Here is a 22,501-nt window from a genome sequence, read left to right on the forward strand (position 1 = left end):
TTTTTTTTGTGATCTACTTTCATTTTAATTTTGCATAAGCTTTGAAGAAACTTCAGTGAAGTTGGAAAGCTCTCCTCTCAGATGAGCACTCAGCGTACCTTCACTGCTTAGCTACACCGTTACTATTAATAACTTCAGGAAGCAGTTAATATCACCGTAAGAGTAGCCACAGAGTGTGGTTAAATAGAAGCCTTCCTATCCCCTTACCCACAATCACACCTAATAGAACTGAAACCATTTCACGCTGATCATTTGACAGAAACCTGGATAGTCAACTGTAAACCAAATTGGTAAAATAGACATATAGATACATACAGTTGTCTAAAGAAATATAGACAGACTGAGCTGAGCTCATTGTTATTTGAGCATCACCTAAGTACTGTAACTACATTGATGTTTGTATTGTTATATTTTCCATTTTAAAGTTTTAGTAATTTCATTGTGTTTTTGTCATTTTTAGTAGTTTTAATCTTTATATAGGTTGATGAATTATTGTTTTAATTTTAGTTATTTTAGTACATGAACTAAATTCAATAAGAGAAATATTGCTTTGGCAAGTGTTTTTGATGATTTTAATTTTAGTTCAGGTATAGTTTACTATAAAGAGAACAGGCACACAATAAACAAAGCAAAACAAAATGAAGTAAAATGTTCCATTTTAATTTGAGCAAATGCTTTAGTAATTTCATTGTTTTTGTCATTTTTAGTAGTTTTTTTTAACGCAAAGCGTTACAAAACAAAACAAAAAAGTGAAGCAAAACAAAACAAAACATTAAAGCAAACCTAAACAAAACAAAAAAGCGAAGCAAAACGAAACAAAAAAGCGAATCAAAACAAAACAGAACAAAAAAGTGAAGCAAAGCAAAACTAAACAAAACAGAACAGAACATAAAAGCAAGCAAAACAAAGTAAAACAAAACAAAAATGCAAAGCAAAGCAAAACAAAACAAAAAGTGAAGCAAAAAAGTGAAGCAAAACAAAACAATGACGTGTAGCAAAACAAAACAAAACAAAACAAAGAAGCAAAGCATTACAAAACAAAACAAAAAAGTGAAGCAAAACAAAACAAAATGAAGTGAAGCAATGCAAAGCAAAACAAAACAGTAAAGCAAACCTAAACAAAACAAAAAAGCAAAGCAAAACAAAACAAAAAAGCGAATCAAAACAAAACAAAACAGAACAAAAAAGCAAAGCAAAAACAAAACAAAAAAGCAAAGTAAAACAAAAAAGTTAAACAAAACAAAAAAGTGAAGCAAAGCAAAACTAAACAAAACAGAACATAAAAGCAAGCAAAACAAAGTAAAACAAAACAAAAATGCAAAACAAAACAGTAAAGCAAAACAAAACAGTAAAACAAAACAAAAAAGCAAAGCAAATAAAAAAGCAAAAAGTGAAGCAAAGCAAAACAAAAAAGCAAAGCAAAGCAAAGCAACGCAAAACAAATCAAATCAAAACAAAACAAAACAAATAAGCAAGCAAAGCAAAAACAAAATGAAAAAGCAAAGTAAAACAAGAAAGTAAAACAAAACAAAAAAGTAAAGAAAAGCAAAGCAAAACTAAACAAAAAAGCAAGCAAAGCAAAACAGAACAAAAACCAAAGTAAAACAAAACAAAAATGCGAAGCAAAACTAAATAAAACAGAACAGCACAAAATTGAAGCAAAACAAAACAAAACAAAAGTGAAGCAAAACAAAAAAAATGAAGCAAAGCATTGCAAAACAAAACAAAAAAGTAAAGCAAAACAAAAAACAATGAAATGAAGCAACGCAAAGCAAAACAAAACAGTAAAACAAAACAAAAAAGCAAAGCAAAGCAAATAAAAACAAAGCAAAAAGTAAAGCAAATCACAACAAAAAAGCAAAGCAAAGCAAAGCAAAACATTAGAAAAAGCATTAAAAATAAAGTAGGTTTAATTGGTGGCATTACACAAATGGTGGCAGATGACGCATTACAAGGCATCATTACAGGATGACTGAGTGAAAGGGGATTTTTGCCATTCCTTTCTGAGTCAACTAACTAAATTATTTACATAGTTTTAAGTATATACATTCGTTTTAAAGGGTTTGAGTGTTCAAGAAGAGGGAGACTCTAACAAATGAAAAGAGGATGTAGAAATGCAGTCGGTTTCAGGGGTCAAATCCTGATTACTCTAAAGCACCACTTTACTGAAAGCTGCCCACGGCAGGTTAATGACCATTTAGTTGGAAAGCGTTCTCAATAGTCGCACACAACTAGGTTTATGATCTGTAAACAAGCCATGTCGCCTTTCCAACCTGCACATTCAGGTTAGAAGCCGAAGATGCAACATTTAGGGGTGTAGCAGGTAACCAAATGTCTTTTTTCTCATGAAGTGAGACAAGCTTCCCCTGCTGATCTCGTGTTGTGGTTTGTGGTGTTGCAGTAGTTAGCACCTCATTCTGCCCCAGAAACACACACAACTAAGTACGTTCAGACTAAACACCTTCAGCCCAGTCTAGATGACTTCAGACCCAGCGACTGTTAATGTAAATCTTTTCTGGCTACAATGGTCACCTTGAAACGCCTGTGTATTGGTCACGTCTTATGAGTGAGGAGCTTTCTGAACACTAGAAGCGATGAGGATGATAGTGGCTGTGCTGGTGCTTGTTGTTTCTGTCAGTCTGACTGAAGGTATGTATGTCATTCACTTTCATCCGTCATGGCTGACGGCACATATGCAACACCGCAGAGAGAGATGATATTAAGATTAGATTGATAGAGTTTTACGGAAGTAAAGATATAGTTTTCAGCCGACTGTAACAGTGCTCTCGTCTCAGATGGTGTGTAGATTTTATCAGAGCTGTGAACCTACGAGCACCATTTGCCTAAACCGCCATTAAACAACTAAAAAACCACAGGATGTAAACAAATTCAAGGAACGGCTTTTAAGCCAATGTTTTTATCATTACATCAGACCTATTTAAACACAGGCTTATAAATGTAAATAGCTGACTTATGGGTCAAAGACGTTAAGATGTCCATGTCAAAAGAAATTTACGAAAGTAGAAAGCACATTAAATGTATATAAAGTGTCTACTTTTAAGGTTTTAATGTTTTGGAGAATAAAATGTCAAATTTTGGTTGAAACTGGTTGAATATTTTAACACAATATTTATGTACAAATTCAAACAACATGCTTATTCTGAATCGTGCATATTAAAATATATAAAAGAATAAGGGCGCATATTAAATTTAAATTTTGAGTTAAAAATTCTTACTGACAAATGGGCAAAACCTAGGATAGTTGCACATTTTTATAATAAACTAATTAGTGTTTGGGGTGAAAGTAATTCATCTTTTAATGTGTCATACATTGATTTTTGTTGTAAATATGCTTGGCAAGATTTTTACACTGAGTTACATTTTGGTGGGTGTCTTCTGTAAAGTAGGGAAACATGTATGATATGTATATTTTGCTTAGAAAAACAAAAACAAAAATGCAATTAAATTTAAGAGAAAAGTTTTTAATTTTTGTGAGGAAAAACAACAATTTAAAGCATTATTACACTTAAATACATAGTTTTTATGCTTAATCCCTTTTTCATCTTTGACCCTTATGGATCAGAAATGTGTAATGCTTTTGAAAGATGTTGTATAGCTGCATTTGTTTGATCAAAAATACAGTAAATTGTGACATTTTAATGTAAAATAACTGTTTTCTATTTGAAAATATTTTAAAATGTAATGCAATTTATTTCTGTAATGCAAAGCTGAATTTTCAGCTTTTTATATATATTTTTTTTTTCATTCAAAAGAACAGAATATATTTGAAGTAGAAATCTTTTGTAACGTGTCACTTCAGATCAATTTTATACATCCTTGTTAAATATTTTATTTTAAAAAAGCAGAAAAACAACTTTTTAGATTTAATGATAATAATAATAATCATATTAAAATGAATTCTATTACATGACACTAAAAAAACTGGAGTATCAGCTACTGAAAATTCAGCTTTGATCACAGGAATAAGTTACAAATATATGCAGAAATAAATTTGACCAGTAGTGCATGTATTTTAGATTACTTACAAACTGTAGTCTGTTACTGCTTACAGATTACATAATGAAAATTGTAGTTAATAACTAATATAGGTTATGCAATTAAGGTAACATGTTCTGACTACTTTTCAGATTACATTTTTTAATCAAACTTGTTTTAAACCTACCATCAAACATACCATAATGATTACATAATGAAATTTGTAGTTAGTAACTAATCAAAACGAAGTAAAACAAAACAGCAAAGCAAATCTAAATAAAAAAAACAACAAAGCAAAGCAAAACAAAACAAAACAACGAAGCAAAGTAAACCAAAACAAAAAAAAATCGAAGTAAAACAAAACAAAAGCAAAGCAACAACGTAATACTAGCATCTCATTTTTAAGAATTTTACTAAATATAAAAAGCAGTAATACTGACTTTGATATTTGGTTGCTATTTGTCCTGCCCCTCTATTTACGACTGGGTAAATAGTGACAGTGTGTTTCCATTACAGATTTGCACAAAACTTTGGCGATATTTTATAAAAGTTGATTAAAATATATTGCGAAATGATGGCGTTTCTATTAACCGATGTTATGTGACTAAAACGTATTTTTTTTCCTCTTCCTCTTCCTCTCAATGGATTTTTGTGGGATTTTGGCTATATTTAATTCAGAGTGTCTATTTACACTAAGTGCAAATAGCTATTTACACAAACTCCACCCACCAATGTGTTATTGGCATAGTCAACACTACAAAAGATGGCTGGTAATTGTCAGCTTCAGTGGTGCAGAGGATAAATCGCGTGTTTCACTCTTTTCGACACGGGTTCGAATCCACCTTCTGCCTTCCTTTTTTTCTTCCTTTTTAAATCTCATATCGGAAAGGCATTTATTTTCAATACAAATGAAGGACATATTTGAAAAGTTACAAATAAAATATCCGTTAAGGTAAGGGTCAGTGTGGAGGGCTTATTGTCCCAATAAGGCAGTACCATATAATACATTGAATTAAAATGATAATTTACACACAGGACATAATTACTGCATACTGTTTTTATGAACTACAATACTGAGGTGCAGATAATTGAGTCTATTTGTAATAAGTATTATAAATATCAGAAAATCCAGCTCTTTCAACATAGTGTAAATATAAATATTTGCCCTTGATGTAAATAGCATCTATTGTTAAGAAAATATGCTATTTTCACTTAGTGCAATTAGGTGATTTTTCAGGCAATTCGAAAAAAGAATATTTTGCACAAATCCCACAAAAATCCTTTGCCATGATTAATCGTGAGAGGAAATAAATAAGTTTTAGTCGCATAACATTGTTAATGTTAATGTATTTTTAATCGACATGTTTAAAATATCGCCAAAGTTTTGTGCAAATCAGTAATGGAAACGCAGCTATTGAATGTGACCTGTAAATGCGAAAAAAACGTTTCCATTGCTGTTTTGCGAAATATTAGTTTTTCGAATTGTAAGAAAAACACACTTTTTTGCAAGCAACTTTTTTTGCGGGCAAATCGACTTTGCAGACTGTTTTGTAGGATAGCTACGTTACAAACTGCGAACAAATATATTTTTCGATACCCATATGAACCCATATGACCTGCTCTTTAATTTGCGGAACCTGATTACGTAATCCAGATTACATGTAATCAGTTACTACCCAGCATTGTCCCTATGTGTGTGTATATTGAGTTACAATCAAATTTACACAACAAACTTACATATATTGATTTTTCCATTCTGTAAATGTTCTTAAAGCAACAGGATGTGTGTCTACAAGTGGTCTACACTGTTACAAAAAATCAACTAGACGAGAAGAGGACTTCACGTGTGAATGGGATGTGAGAAACCCTGAGAAAACGCAAACACACACTCTTTATATATGGTGAGTTCATGAATGTAACACAAATAAATCATGATGTCTTCATAGTCACAAAAACTGTGAATGTAAAAAAATGCTTGATAATGCATATCAGTCATCAGAAATCTAACTCTTAATTTCTGGTGTGCACAGGGACAGTGAAAATAAACGTTTCCTTACGCATATAAACTGTGGCAATCAATCACAGACAAACATTCTCTTGGAGGAACTAGGAATGCCAAACAGAAAGACAGACATATGGGTACAAACACAAGTGGGCAACCTCACCTGTAATTCTAGCAAAATCTCAGTCATCCTTGGATGCATGGGTAAGTGTATACTAGATTTAGCAAAACAGATGGTGGGATCATAAATGTGTGCATTTTTAAAAAATATATTGGATATGTAATAATCAGCATGATATTTATCAACAGTCAAATACAGTAAACCTCAAATTATCAGCATGAAAAGGTCAGCTGGAATCCTGGATCTTACACTGGACAAACCGAAGGATGACAAAAGTGCTATATATGAGATCAGATGGAGGGAGAGAGATTCTGAATGGCAGAATGTAAGACATTTCAGAAAATATAATATTTTAAAATGCTGAAATAATCTGGTATTTTGCTAATATGATGTGTTCTCCAATTGTAGGTAACATTTGAAACTGAGGACAGAGGTTAGTCCTTATTCTATTAATGCAAATGTGGAGAAATAAGGAAGCCTGAACAGTCTGAACAGTGATTTGTCCTTGTGTTTATAAAAAAAAAAGAGTTAATGCTACGTTCACACCAAACGCGAATATGCGTCTAAATTCGCGCCAGCCTCGCCTAGTTATACGCGTGTGTTCATTCGCGCGTCAGAGGCGAAAGTTTCAAACCCCGTTGGCGGCCATCTTTTTACAAGATGTCTGTTGTTGATCGGCCATTTATCGAAAGAGTCACCGCTCTGTATTTGCTCTGGAGAGCAGAACAACGGCGTAGGGATCATCGTCGCCGTATCTGGGTCCACCAGACCCTTCGGAGGCGAACCCAGTTCGGCGAGTTTCATCATTTGCTCCAGGAGCTGCACCTGGATGACGACCGCTTTCAGCGGTACTTCCGCCAACTCCGGCCGACTACTCACTGCCAAAATTAGACGTTCCGCCATTTTGAATGAGTGACTCCGGGCGGGCCTGCCGCCACAGAATCAAGCAGGCTCCTGATTGGTTAACGCGGCGCGAACTGACGCAGAAGTTCAGATTTTTCAACTCGGGCGGCAGACGCGAATTCGCGTAAAACGCGTGAATGCACAAAAAGCACAATTCGCGTTTAACGCGCTAAACGCCAATTCGTGCCGCAAGAACTCCAGACCCGCGTAAATGCGTTTAAAGTGCGTTCACACTACAGCGCCAAATATGTAAGGAATATTGGACGACGGGCCGTAGAATTCTTAGGAAATAATGCACACCAGAAGTGGTGATGCGGTCATGACGCGAAGCGTTGAATTCTTTTATTAAAGAGTTTTTTAATAAAATATTAAAAAATCTATATATTTATATATGTCTATATGTGACCCTGGACCACAAAACCAGTCATAACGGTAATTATTTGCAAGTTGTACATAATCTTTTAATTGATGTATGGTTTGTTAGGAAAGGGCAATATTTGGCCGAGATACAACTATTTGAAAATCTGCAATCTGAGGGTGCAAAAAAATCTAAATATTGACAAAATCAACTTAAACGTTGTCCAAATGAAGTGCTTAGCAATGCATATTACTAATCAAAAATTAAGTTTTGAAATATTTACAGTAATATTTACAGTACAGAATATTACAGATTTTTGGCATAAAAGAAAAATCGATAATTTTGACTCAATACAATGTATTGTTGGCTATTGCTACTAATATACCCGTGCTACTTCAGACTGGTTTTGTGGTCCAGGGTCTCACACACACATCACTTGTCTTTGCATCAGCTGCAATTGACGTCATACATCCTCTTGATTTCCGCTTTAAAGGGCATCTATTATGCCCCATTTTACATGATATTCTAAAGTTTTAGCTCAAAATACCCCACAGATCATGTATTATGTCATTTTGAAAATGCAAGCAATTTTGAGGTTTTTAGGTTTGATTATCATGTCTATTGCGCTGAAATCACGTTTTAAGCTATATTAGTTTAAACTTCTGATATAGGGTTTTCTGAGTGCACACATCTGAAGCACGCACACAGAAAGCGGCTGTCACACAGCATGTGATTACTAAACTAAGTTTCTTTCATGTCTTATTGCTCTTAAACTGTCAAATACACAGAAGTTTATGTTAAAAACACAAAAACATTCGGTTAAATGTCTGTGAAGGTAAACAGTTGGGAAATAAATCACAGGTTTATATTAGATCTGTGTGGCAGCAGCATAATATACAGTAAATAAATCAAGAAATCCACTGCTCTCTTGTCTCCTCTGAGGCTGGGACACTTATTAGTGTTCTGTGCTCGCCTGTGAAGCCAACGACTGGTTACACCTTTGTCGCTTGTGAAAACATGATGGCTATGTCATGGGTGGAAACGTTCAGATTAAGGGATGTAATATAATAAGATCCCTTTACCACGTCACAGGGAGAGCAAACTCTGACCTTGCAGATGCTTGCAGGAAAAGGCTTACCAAAATAAAGTTACTGGGTCGCCCCTCCACGTTTTCTGGGTGGGTAGATGCACCAGGAATCCGATTATAGCATTTAAACATGGAAAAAGTCAGGTTTTCATGATATGTCACCTTTTAATTATAGGTAAAATTGGTTAAAATACATCAAAAGAGATTTGTCTACATCACATTGCAAAGGCAAAGTCCAGTTGAGTACATCAGTGTGCACTACTGTATACTTCATATTTTAGCAATTGAAATAGGCCATAAAGGTATACTTTTCATGTAAAAATGTGCATACCGTGTTACTACACAGTATTATTTTTCCATGATGTAGAAAGAGCATGTGCTCATGGTTGCCAGGTTTGGAAGATTCAGTAAAGTCTGACTGGGGGATTTAAACTTTTGAAACTTGGCAACCTTAGCCATTAAAACTTCTCATATTTCTATTACAGTTGAAGATTGTGTTCATCGATCCTAAAAATAAAAAAAAACTGATTGAGGTGAATGTGTTTATAGATTTCCACCAGCTACATCTACAGAAGCAGAGTTCCTACCAGATCCAACTGAGGCGGCAGGCCAAAGTACAGTCACCTCTATGTAAAGACTCACTACATGCTCTCTGGAGTGACTGGAGCCCAATGGTGGATGTTCCCTTAGGTTTGATTTCAGCTGTATCTGTCAATGAATGTTGCAGTTTCACGTTGCAAAACTATTGTGACCCTGGACCACAAAACCAGTCATAAGGCTCAATTAAAAAATAAATAAGGCCGTGTTCACACTTGGCGTCTTTAACTGCCAGCTTTCTTGTCAAAAAAGACGCCAAGTGTGAACACGGCCTAAGCTTTTCATTAATGTATGGTTTGCTAGGAAAGGACAATATTTGCCTGAGATACAACTATTTGAAAATCTGGAATCTCGGGGTGCAAAAAAAATATCTAAATAAAAATTTATAAATTTGACCCATACAATATTTTGGGCTATTGCTACAAATATATCCGTGCAACTTAAGACTGGTTTTGTTTTTAAAAGTAAAAGCATCTAAAAAAAATTCAATTAACAGATGTAACACCTCTCTACAGAAATCAGGAGTCCACCTGTAGTACGCTGGGTACAAACTAACCAGACACATGGTACCAGGCATATTACACTTTCCTGGGATGTAAGTATAAAGCAACAGAGCTGGTTGAAGATTTAAAAATTTGATTTGAATGATGCTAAAATGTAGTTTTCTTTAGGCACCACCTGCTGAAGAGTCTGTAGGGGGTGTAAAGTACACTCTGACCCTCTCAGTTTGGCCTTGTAAAAAATACAGTGGAATGCAACACTCAACTGTTAATCAAACCTATAATATATCAATAACATATTCAGAGGCCAGGATTTCCATAATTGCAACTAACAAAGTTGGAAGTTCACCACCCCATCAGCCCATCATTATTCCCGCTGTGAAACATCTATACTGTAAGTGTTAGTGTGGGTTTTTTGAGGTACAGTATGTGTGTTAGAGTGCATGCGCTTATTGCAGGATGCATATGTAAGGGGGGTTTTGGTGACTGAGAGTCTTTAAAGTGTTATTGAAAATTACTCGTTTTCAAAAGGAGAAAAAACCTTGTGAGGAAACAGTAAAATGGAAACTCATGTGAATTTTTGACCATTTTCAGATTGTGAGTCTGACATGCCCTCACATTTCACCAAGGCTAATAAGAAAACCTGCTTAGAATGGTACAAGCTGGAAGACGGTGAGACCCGACCAAAGACAGTAAACAAGACATCTAATAAATCATTCAAGAGCATTACAAATGGTAAAATAATTTATCTGATTTAAAGCATTATATTCATGTGTTGTATTGGCATGTGCTAACTTGTGTCTCGTGTCTCTGGTTTTAATTACAGAGGTTGACAATTTTGTACGTCATTATTACTTTCTTCACATCAAGAGGAAGGGCCATTATCAAACTGTCAATATGTGTCCTTTTTACTCAAAACAGAAAGGTAATGAATGCTTTGGAATACAGACCTAAGGATAGTCTCCTAAAGAAGACAAAACTGTAAAGAAAATGTAGTGTACTAAAATTAAATAAAAACAAAGACATAAGCCTAACTAAGTTCCAAATATGACGTTGATATCACAAAAATAGATGATTAATAAAATATGCAATAAGGAAAAAGGCAATAAAAAAGGAGTGCCTAACATGTCCTAACCAGATGCATGCGACAAGATTCCAGCAACAAGCAATTTGGCTGTCCACACCAGTATGGAAGGCCAAATGATTCAAAAACACATGAATTTTCACACATATAACATATTGTATTATATACATATTTCACACATTCACATGTTGTTTGCACATGAAAAATCAGCGCATTAAATATTAACGTGTGACATTTGGCCTTCCATAATTTGTAAATATTAAAGCTTTTTGACATTATTTAAAGTACATACTGAGTGATACCATCATTATCTTGTAAAACATTAGTTGGTTCGCATTGTGTTAGCAGTTTTAACACACAGTACGTTTATTTGCTATAATTCATGTTCAAGATCTGAGGTAAATGATCTGTTGTTTCTTTCAGTATGGCTGTAGTGTCATTCAAAATGGTATTCAAACTCACATTAGACACATTTAACATTGAATAAAGCACATAATCAGTGCCTGAGATTATCATTGTCTTAGTGTGTATGTTGTTGTTCCAGCCGCGACGTAGCAGAAATAGAATGGAAAGCCATGAAGGTCGAAAACAGGCACATTTTAACATGTAAAAAAACCCGAGGACGTTTACGTGTGACAAAGTAATGCATAATCAATGCAATGGAAAGCCAGTAAGGTCAAAAAATGTAAAAAAAAAAATTGTAACGTTTTGAGGATGCATAGTTGGCGCTTTATTTACACGTAGAATACGTGAAAAAATGAGGCATAATCATCACAATGGAGTTCAAAAACGTGCAAATTTGAACACGTAAACAACACGTAGTTTGCACGTTGTTTATGGGTAAAATACGTGGTGTTCACACATGAAAAAGAAATGCATAATCAACGCAATGGAAAGCCACAAAGGTCAAAAACTTGCACATTTTAACACGTAAATAACATGTTGAGGATGCATAGTTAGCATGTTGTTTATGCGTAGAATATGTATTGTTTACACGTAAAAAAAAAGCGAGGCAAAATCGACACAATGGAAAAACAGAAGGTCAAACTAGTGCAAATTTGAACACGTAAACAACATGTCGAGGACGCATTGTTTGTGCGTTATTTATGCATAGAATACGTATTGTTTAGACGTGAAAAAGCAAGGCGTAATTTACGCAATGGAAAGCCAGAAGGTCAAAAACGTGCACATTTTAACACAGAAAACAACACGTTGAGGACACGTTGTTTGCATGTTATTTATGTGTAGAATATGTATTGTTTACACGTGAATAGTGAGGCATAATCAACACAATGGAAAGCCAAAAGGTCAAAAACGTGCAAATTTTAACACGGAAACAAAACGTCGAGGACGCGTAAACAACATGTCGAGGACGCATTGTTTGTGCGTTATTTATGCATAGAATACGTATTGTTTTGATGTGGAAATGCGAGGCGTAATTTACGCAATGGAAAGCCAGAAGGTCAAAAACGTGCACATTTTAACACAGAAAACAACACGTTGAGGACACGTTGTTTGCATGTTATTTATGTGTAGAATATGTATTGTTTACACGTAAAAAAAAGCGAGGCAAAATCGACACAATGGAAAAACAGAAGGTCAAACTAGTGCAAATTTGAACACGTAAACAACATGTCGAGGACGCATTGTTTGTGCGTTATTTATGCATAGAATACGTATTGTTTAGACGTGAAAAAGCGAGGCGTAATTTACGCAATGGAAAGCCAGAAGGTCAAAAACTTGCACATTTTAACACAGAAAACAACACGTTGAGGACACGTTGTTTGCATGTTATTTATGTGTAGAATATGTATTGTTTACACGTGAATAGTGAGGCATAATCAACACAATGGAAAGCCAAAAGGTCAAAAACGTGCAAATTTTAACACGGAAACAAAACGTCGAGGACGCGTAAACAACATGTTGAGGACGCATTGTTCGTGCGTTATTTATGCATAGAATACGTATTGTTTTGATGTGGAAATGCGAGGCGTAATTTACGCAATGGAAAGCCAGAAGGTCAAAAACGTGCACATTTTAACACAGAAAACAACACGTTGAGGACACTGTCAGAGTTATGTCTGTTTTGTCTTTGGTTTCACCCATTGTCTTCCCCTGCCATTCTGTTGTCATTTGGTTTAGCCCTCGTCACCGTCATCTGTTACACCTGTGTATCTTGATTAGTTTGTCTTTAAGAGTCTGTCTTTGTGTTCAGTTAGATGTCGGTCTTTAATGTTGACGTTTATGTCAGATGTTACGTGTGTGGATTCTCCTGCCTGTTCTTGATTGTTCCTGCTTGTCTATTTGAAGAGTATATTAAAATAGTGTTGATTGTTTATCTCGTCTCGTCTCGTTCCGTCCAGAACGTGCACCATTGTAACAGAAAGACCGACCGAAACAGTTTAACCCGGCACCTTCCCCTGCGTTTATTTTTCCGTCTTTGTTTTTCTCAGTGTTTTGTTTTTTGACTTATTATGGACCCTGCCGTTATCATCATCCTCCTGAAGCAGGGGAAACGCTCTCTCGAGGACCACATCAGAGACTTCATGGTCCTCGCTCCAGCTACGCACTACCCGGACAGCTGCTTGTGCACGTTCTTCCGCAACGGACTAAGTGATAACATCAAGACGCAGCTGTCCGGGGAGGGTCCTCGAGAGAGCCTTGCCAGATACATTGAGTGGGTCAGCCCCACTCATGACCCAGAGAGCAGCCTACCATCACCCCGACACGCAGAGCATGAACCCGAGCGCACCGCGGATGAGGGACTAGAGCCGCGAGCGACAGAGCCAGAGCCCTCTCCGGCTGACCAGGTGCGTGAGCTGGATTCTACATCTGCGACGGTGGATTGCGACGTGGAGCAGATGAGGGAAATGGAGAGCCCTGCCCACTGCAACTCCGCTGGGGGTGAGATAGACAACTCTGGGGACCTTATTGACTTCTTTGCCGAAGTTATGGATTATCAATCATTTGACTTAATAGACTTTTTCTCTGAGCCACTGACCTGCCTAAGCTTCCCTCCCACCCGCCCTCTTCTGTCTGAATCTGCCTGGTCCCCGCTGGTTCCGCCCAACCGTCTTGAGTCCCCGCTGGTTCTGCCCAGCCGTCCTGAGTCCCCACTGGTTCCGCCCAGCCGTCCTGAGTCCCCACTGGTTCCGCCCAGCCGTCCTGAGTCCCCGCTGGTTCCGCCCAGCCGTCTTGAGTCCCCGCTGGTTCCGCCCAGCCGTCTTGAGTCCCCGCTGGTTCCGCCCAGCCGTCCTGAGTCCCCGCTGGTTCCGCCCAGCCGCCCTGAGTCCCCGCTGGTTCCGCCCAGCCGCCCAAAGTCTCCCAGGTCATCGGTCAGTCCCCTTGCTCACCCTCAGCCCACCATCCATGCAGTGGACTCGCCGCAGGGATGCCAATCAACTTCGGTGGCATGGCTGGAGGATCCCTCAGCTCCGCCTCCAGCCTCACAGCCCAGATCTCCACCTCGGCCCTCCGACCCTGCGGCTCCACCACGGCTCTCAACGCCCTCAGCTCCACCGTCACCCGTCGGCCCACCAGCTCCACCGGGCTCCATCGTCCCTCCGGCTCCGCCTTGGTCAGTCGTCGACCATCCGCCGCCTCGGGACTCCACTCCTCTGGCTTCGCCTCGTCCCTCTGTCCCTCCGGCTCTGTCAGGCTCCTCCTTCCCGTCAGCGTCGCCTTCGTCCTCTGTCGCTCCGGCTCCGCCGCGGACCTCCGGATCTCCGCCTCCGCCTCGGCCGCCAGAGCCTCCTGTTCCACCTTGGCCCTCCGGTTCCGCGGTGTCGCCCTGGTCCGTCGGCTCTCCATCTCCGCCTCGGGTTCCTCTGCCAGCTGCTCTGCCTCTGTCGGTCGGACCCCTGGAGTCGGCGGTCCTCCCTCCACCATGGCTCCTCCCTCCGTCGGCTCCTCCGTGGGCTGTCATCCTGGCTGCGATCTGGGTCCTGTTCTCCTGCTTCAGGTCCCTCCTGTTTCCTCCCTGGCTCCTCCCACCGTCGTCGCCCCCTTGGACTGTCTTTTTTGTCACATGGACTCTTGTTTTTGTCCCCCTTCCGGGGTTGCGTCCTCCGCCGAAGCCCCCTCCCTCATTGACTCTGTTTTTCTGGGTATCCGCCCCTCTTGTCTGTTTTTGTTTTTCTACGGTACGAGGACGCGCCTTTCCGGAGGGGGGCGTAACAGACACGTTGTTTGCATGTTATTTATGTGTAGAATATGTATTGTTTACATGTGAAAAAGCAAGGCGTAATCGACACAATGGAATGCCAAAAGGTGAAAAACATGCAAATTGAACACGTAAACAACACATTGAGGATGTAAAAAGTTTTCACCAGTTTCAACTTAAAAACTTAAGTTTAGCAGCTGCCTTAAAATTTTAAGTTAAATCAACTTAAATCATTTAAACGCACAAGTTAAATCAACTCATTTTTATTGTAATAAGTTAAAATGACTTGTAGTTTTAAGCTGATTTAACTTAAAAATGGCAGCTGCTGAACTTAGGTTTTTAAGTTGAATCTGGTGAAAACTTTTACAGTGGGTTGCACGTTATGTGTAAAATATGTATTGTTTACATGTGAATAGTGAGGCATAATCAACACAATGGAAATCCAAAAGGTCAAAAAATTTTAACACGTAAACAACACGTTGCATGTGGCATAGAGTGTAGTAGTGGAAGGCAACCCTCTAGGCCTACAGTAATGGTTCGACCCTAATGCCCAACAGCCAATCACACTCACCTGATCAATCTTGTCAAGTGGCCAGACGGATCAAAATCACGCAAATTGATGTCTGAGATTACGTGTCAATTACATGTCGATCTCATAATGATCTCTAATTTTCACAATGGAACATTTGCTTTTTTTCAGCACCTGATAATGGTCCAGCCAATCTGAAAATTTCTGATTTGAAACATGAATCAGCTGTTGTAAGTTGGCTTTCCATTCCTGTGGCGGAGCAGCGAGGATTTCTACAGCATTATGTAATTTGGATATCTGGACAGGGAAACACAAGTAAGCTGACAGTTTATAGTATTCCTAATCATTTATTTGCTATTGAAATCGCAGCTGTAGATTTTTACTTGTATGATGAACAACCTAACCCATAATAAACATATCAACACTGAATTCACCAGAGGAGTAACATGTTTTGCTTTCTGCTCCTCTTGCTTTAGAGTTCCATAAAGTCCCAGCAAATAAAACCAGCTTCTTGATCAAGGACCTCCACCCAGGGACCTCTTACACCGTATATATAGCTGGAGAGACAGAAGCTGGCAATGGGCCGAACTCGACGGTGAATTTTGAAACAAACTCCAAAGAAAAGGGTACTGAAACACAGTCATTCTGAAATGAGAAATGATTATGCAGAACTAAAACGTTTATTTGAATGGTGTGCCTTTTGTCAAAGAAACACAATGAGGTGTGAGAATATACCTGCCAACAGCAAATGTGTTGTGCCATTTCATTCAGGCTTATCGTGGCAGGACCTCACCATCCTGAGTGTCTGCGTGCTTGCCCTCTTGTGTACTTTAATCTGCTCCGTAGCTGCCAGGAGGTGAGATCACCATAACCCAGAACAACTGATTCAGGAGCAAGATATGTTATATTGTACATAATCAAGGTCATGGTTTCAAATACCAGGGAACACATGCTTTAAAGAAAATCTGGCTTTATTCTTAAATTGCTAAAGTTCTTTTTGAATCATTTGGACTTTATTGTCAAAATATTACCATAGATATATGAAAAATATAATTTTGTTAAAATATTACAGGTTTAATCTTGTATTGCTGCAAAGTAGTCTCATAATTTTGACTTCATTCTAAAAATTTTATAGCTTTGATATTGTGATACCACTTTGTTTTTGTAATTTTATATTCAAAATATAATTTTTTACCCCAGTATATATAGTAATTTAAAATATTTTTATATATTACCACTTTTATCTAATTTTGATCATAATTTGGGCTTTATTCTCAAATTTTTGACTTTTTCTTAAAATATTATGACTTGAATCTCATTTTACTGCAACTTTATCTCTTCATTTTGACTTTATTCTCAAAATAGTACAAATTTAATCTTGTCTTGGTTGTAATTTTGATTTTATTTTCAAAATATTACAACTTTACTTTTGTATTTTTTGTAATTTTAACTATTTGAAAAATATTACAACTTTAATCTCATATTGGTCATAATTTAGACTTCTCATAATTTTGACATTATTCCTAAAATATTACACTTTTACTCTCATATTACACATAACTTTATCTCATCATTTTGACTTTATTTTTAAAATATTACAACTTTAATCTCATATTGGTCATAATTCTTTAAAAAATTACAATTGTATTACTGTAATTTGTCTTTAATTAAAAAAAATTTAAACGCTTTATTCTGATAATTTTGGCCTTATTCTTAAATGTTACAATTTAAATCTCATATTACTGCGACTTTATCTCATCATTTTATTTTCAAAACATTACAACTTTATTCTTGTAATACTATGACTTTATTCTTAAAATATTTTTGGTCATAATTTAGACTTTCTTCTCATAATTTTTTACATTATTCTTAAAATATTACACATCTATTCTCATATTACTGCAACTTTATTTTATCATTTTCAATTTATTCCAAAATATTACAACTTTAATCTCATATTGGTCATAATTTGGACTTTATTCTCATAATTTTGACATTATTCTTAAAATATTATGGTTTTATTCTTGTAATTTTTACTTTATTTTTAAAATATTACACATTTATTCTCATATTACTGCAACTTTTTCAAAATATTACAACTTCATTCTTGTAACACTATGACTTTATTCTCATAATTCTGGCTTTATATTTAAAATATTACAACTTTAATTTTGTATTGGCTGTAATTTTGTCTACTCTTAAAATATTGCAACTTTTTTCTTGTAATATTACAATCGTAATTGTATATTAAAACTTTAATCCCATATTGGTCGTAATTTTTTTTTCTTCAAAATGTTATAACTTAATTTTTATAACTTAAAATAATACAACTTTATTCTTATAATACTATGTCTTTATTCTCAGAAGTTTAATTTTGTATTTGCAGTAATTTTAACTATTTTTTATATAACTTTAATCTCATTTTGTCCATAATTTAGATTTACTTCTCAAAATTTGTATTTCATTATTAAAATATTTCAGCTTTATTCTTATAATTTTGACTTTATTCCTAAAATATTACAACTTTAATCTCATATTACTGCAACTTTATCTCATAGTTTTTTACTTTATTCTCAAAATATTACAACTTCAATCTTGTATTAGTCATACTTTTTTCTTTATTTTCAAAATACTACAGCTTTATTCTTGTAACACTATGACTTTCCCCCCATAATTTTGACTTTATTCTAAAAATATTACAACTTTAATCTTGCATTGGTTGTAATTTTGATTTTATTTTCAAAATATTACCAATTTGTTCTTGTAATACTATGATTTTTCCCCATAATTTTGACTTCATTCTCAAAATATTACAATTTTAATCTCATTTTGGCCATAATTTAGATTTACTTCTCAGAATATAGACTTTATTATTAATATATTACAGTTTTATTTTTTGTAATTTTGACTTTATTCTTAAAATATAATGATTTGATTCTCATATTACTGCAACTTTCACATCATTTTGACTGTATTCTTAAAATATTACAACTTGAATCTTGTATTGGTTGCAATTTTGATTTTATTTTCAAAATATTACAACTTTATTCTTGTAATACTATGACTTTTTCCCCATAATTTTGACTTTATTCTCAAAATATTACAATTTTAATCTTGTATTGGTCATACATTTTAATAATTAAAAAAAAGGTAAAATTATTCTCATAATTTTGACTTTATTCCTAAAATATTGCGACTTTAATCTCATATTACTGGAACTTTATCTTATCATTTTGACTTTATTCTCAAAATATTACAACTTCAATCTTGTACTGGTTGTAGTTTTAACTATTCTTAAAATATTACAACTTTAATCTCATATTGGTCATAATTTTTACTTTATTTTCTAAATCAACTTTATTTATGTAATTTTGACTTTATTCTTAAAATATTAAAACTATTATTTTGACAGTATTCTTATAATATTACATCTTTAATCTCATATTACTGGAACTTTATCTTATCATTTTGACTTTATTCTCAAAATAATACAACTTCAATCTTGTATTAGTCATATTTTTTCTTTATTTTCACAATACTACAAGTTTATTCTTGTAACACTATGACTTTTTTCCCATAATTTTGACTTTATTCTCAAAATATTACAACTTTAATCACATTTTGGCCATAATTTAGATTTACTTCTCAGGATTTTGACTTTATTCTTAAAATATTACAACTTTAGTCTTGTATTGGTTGCAATTTTAATTTTATTTTCAAAATATTACAACTTTATTCTTGTAATACTATGACTTTAATCTTGTATTGGTCATACATTTTAATAATTAAAAAAAGAGTAAAATTATTCTCATAATTTTGACTTTATTCCTAAAATATTGCGACTTTAATCTCATATTCCTGGAACTTTATCTTATCATTTTGACTTTATTCTCAAAATATTACAAATTTAATCTTGCACTGGTTGTTATTTTGACTTTATTTTCAAATATTACAACTTTAATCTCATGTTGGTCATAATTTTGACTTTATTCTTTAAATATTACAGTTTTAATCTTGTAATTTTGACTATATTCTTAAAATATTAAAACTATTCTCATAATTTTGACAGTATTCTTATAATATTACAACTCTAATCTTATATTACTGGAACTTTATCTTCATAATTTTTTCTTTATTTTCAAAATACTACAACTTTATTCTTGTAACACTATGACTTGATTCTCATGGTTTTGACTTGATTCTTAAAACTTGTACTGAAATCTTGTACTGGTCGTCATTTGGACTATTCTTCAAATATTAAACATGTATTTGCACTTAAATATAAATGTTTTTACCAGGTAAAATTTCTTTAACTGTCTCTCTGCTTTGCAGACTGAAGCTGTTACCTAAGGTACCCAGTCCTGTGATTGATACAACAGAATTCAGATGTCCGGAAGAGCAGGTTAGCAAAATCAAACTGCTTAAGAATCGAAACCTACTGGATTTCCATTGAAACAGCCCTAATATTTTAAAAAGGCATGTGTGTGTGCTGAACCTTACAATGACCCAAATCTCGAAATCCTCCTTCATTCTTGTGGTGAGGTCAAACTACCAACCACAACACGTCACGTCAGCGCATTTGCAATGATGTACTTCAAAAGCAGACAGAGAAAAAGACTGAAGGATAGCTACACTGCACATCTCATAGAACAGATTTACATAAATTATAGACACGACCTACTAATGAAAGTGACGTAAAATAAATGGAGGGTATATTTTGTAATTAAACCAGTCTTATTGTGCGTGAGTCATCAGCGCATGCTTTTCCAAATGAGAAAATGTTTGTGTTGCAGGACCTGAGCCAGATGATGGAGGAGGTGCACGAATTCGTTCTCCTGCTGCGCCAAGATCTCAGCAAACCCGGGGAGAACGTGACCCCTGAGCAGAACACTTTGCTGCAAGACTTTGGGCTTGTCGTCTTTGAAGAGGAAGACGAGGAAGACGAAGAGGGTGGAGTTACCGACTTGAGCTCTATGAAATCCTGTTTCTATCCGAATCCTAGTTACAGAGGACAGACGCTACATCTGCCAGAGCCTTTCCACATGACAGACAGCACTTCAAAGGACAATGACACAGAGTCCACATACAGAAATGGCCTGTTCTTTGAAACAAGAGTCCTGGAGTGTGACAAAACATCACTATAATCAAGAGAACCTGACTGGTAGTAACAAATAAACAAGCCAAGCAAAGCTACATGTGTCTTCTGTACAAGCAGGTGCAGTCAGTTAGGGCATCTTTAGCTTTTCTTTAAAGTGCACCTGAGACATAATACTGGAATAACCCAGTTCTGAGAACACTGTGCGATTCTCAGCAGTTAGTGAAGTTGCAAACACATTCTCACATTCAGGCTCTGTTGTGGTCACTGACGTCACACCCTGCATTCTCATTATGTCTCTGTATGAAGCCAACTGCTTATTAGTGTTTTTACTAATAAAGTTACGGTTAACGTGCTCATCACACACAGGTGCTGTTCAAAAGTGCATTAAAAGTGACAGTAAAGACTTCTAGAAACAAAAGATTACTATTTCAAAGAAATGCTGTTCTTTTGAACTTTGTTTTCATCAAAGAATCCAGGAAAAAAAATCCCCTCAGAAATGTATCAGTTTCCACAAAAACATGAAGCAGCACAACTTTTTTTTAAAAGTGCCATAGAATGCATTGATACAATATTTTAAATTGTTCTCTGATATCTACATAGAAGGTATATGGCATAGGAAAGGGCAAAAATTCTCCAGAAACGGTTTTACAGGTCTATTTACAATCCTAGGATTTATCCCTAGAATGAAATTGTCTCTCATTACCTTATTTGGAAGGTTCATGAATAATAATGATGAGCTCTGCTCTGATTGGCTGTTTCACAGATCAGCTCATTTAGCTCTCACTCAGCAGGAAGGAAACACATGGAGGAAAATATCTATTTAATCACGGAGCTCGAGCCGCTATTAATATGCGGGGCATTGAAACTGCTGTTTTGAATGCACGATAACTTTTGAGATTTGCGATCGCACGTGCTCTTTGTACGTTATACTACAGCGGCGGTACTTACAACATTTGACAAGTTTAGATGCTGTCAGCGGTGATCAGGATCTGCAAATAATTCGCCATCGTCCGCGCAGACATCTTTCCTTACTCTGTTTATGTGGTAAGTAAAATCATATGTACTGCAATGTAACAGGCTAGCGCTAGCAAGAAGCTAACCGTGTCTCTTTAGTGGCTCGCCTTATTTTATTAGAATGCCTTATTTGTTTTCCGTGCCTTTCTGAGTACAGACACCAACCCATCCCTTCACTTAACATCTCCTGCACAACCTGGAACATTACACTTATTCCCGTGAACGGCCATTTTCGCTATTGTCCTCGCTTTGTTTTTTCACAATAGCCTACCCACATAACTTCTGATGATTGGGCGATGCAAATGTTGGGGGCGTGACTATTAATGATCGTGACTATTACGTCATAGTCTGTGTTATGTTGGAATTGGCCTCTTTTTCAGTGGTCTTTTGCAAACACCAGATTTATATAAGGAGGAGGAAACAATGGTGTTTGAGACTCGTGGTTTGTCATGTCCATGTACAGAACTGTTATTATTCAACTATGCCAAGGTAAATGCAGTTTTCCATTCTATGGCACCTTTAAAGCGAGACACTGCAGGCAAAAACAGTTTTTTCAAGCACCTATCAAGTTTGAGCTTTTGGGCTTTTTGGTTTTTCATAAAGTGTTCATTCAGACTAGTGGAAAGAAAACATCCAAAAGACACCGGTAAGTGTTTCTTTTATAGCACTTTATCTACACTCTTAAAAAAGATGTGTTAAAAACAACACAGCCTTTGACGATGAAAACTTGAAGCACGAGGAAATTTGAATAACAGCTCATGAAGTGGGGCAGCAATGTGATTGGCTGATATTTAACACATATTGTGTTGGACACACTGTGTTGGATATTTTCTTTTTCGTTTTTAACACACATTTAACACAAAGTAACACAAAATGTGCTAAAATAGACATAACACAAACAATGTGTTAAAAATTAACACATCCTTTTTGAGAGTGTATTTGTGTCAATAGATTTCAATTACAATGCATATTTTTAAAGGCCATTTTCTCAAAATGAGCTTTTTCTCCTACACTGAGCCATAAATCTGCACTTCAGTAGCACTTACACAC

At 35.8% G+C, this 22,501-nt stretch overlaps 1 protein-coding gene across 1 annotated transcript; it reads left to right on the forward strand.

Annotated features, from left to right (window-relative positions):
* The first annotated feature begins 2,594 nt into the window (after positions 1-2,594).
* Positions 2,595-20,510, forward strand: il12rb1 (interleukin 12 receptor subunit beta 1). Its single transcript, XM_073825300.1, has 15 exons — positions 2,595-2,649; positions 5,771-5,897; positions 6,027-6,202; positions 6,308-6,444; positions 6,528-6,552; positions 9,017-9,157; positions 9,580-9,659; positions 9,736-9,958; positions 10,159-10,299; positions 10,391-10,489; positions 15,511-15,654; positions 15,816-15,965; positions 16,111-16,195; positions 19,672-19,741; positions 20,133-20,510. Exons 1-15 carry the CDS (start codon positions 2,595-2,597, stop codon positions 20,481-20,483), a joined length of 2,004 nt encoding a protein of 667 aa, XP_073681401.1. The 3' UTR covers positions 20,484-20,510.
* The last annotated feature ends 1,991 nt before the right edge of the window (positions 20,511-22,501 follow it).

The sequence above is a fragment of the Garra rufa genome, chromosome 20 (assembly GCF_049309525.1).
Source record: "Garra rufa chromosome 20, GarRuf1.0, whole genome shotgun sequence".
Taxonomy (NCBI): domain Eukaryota; kingdom Metazoa; phylum Chordata; class Actinopteri; order Cypriniformes; family Cyprinidae; genus Garra; species Garra rufa.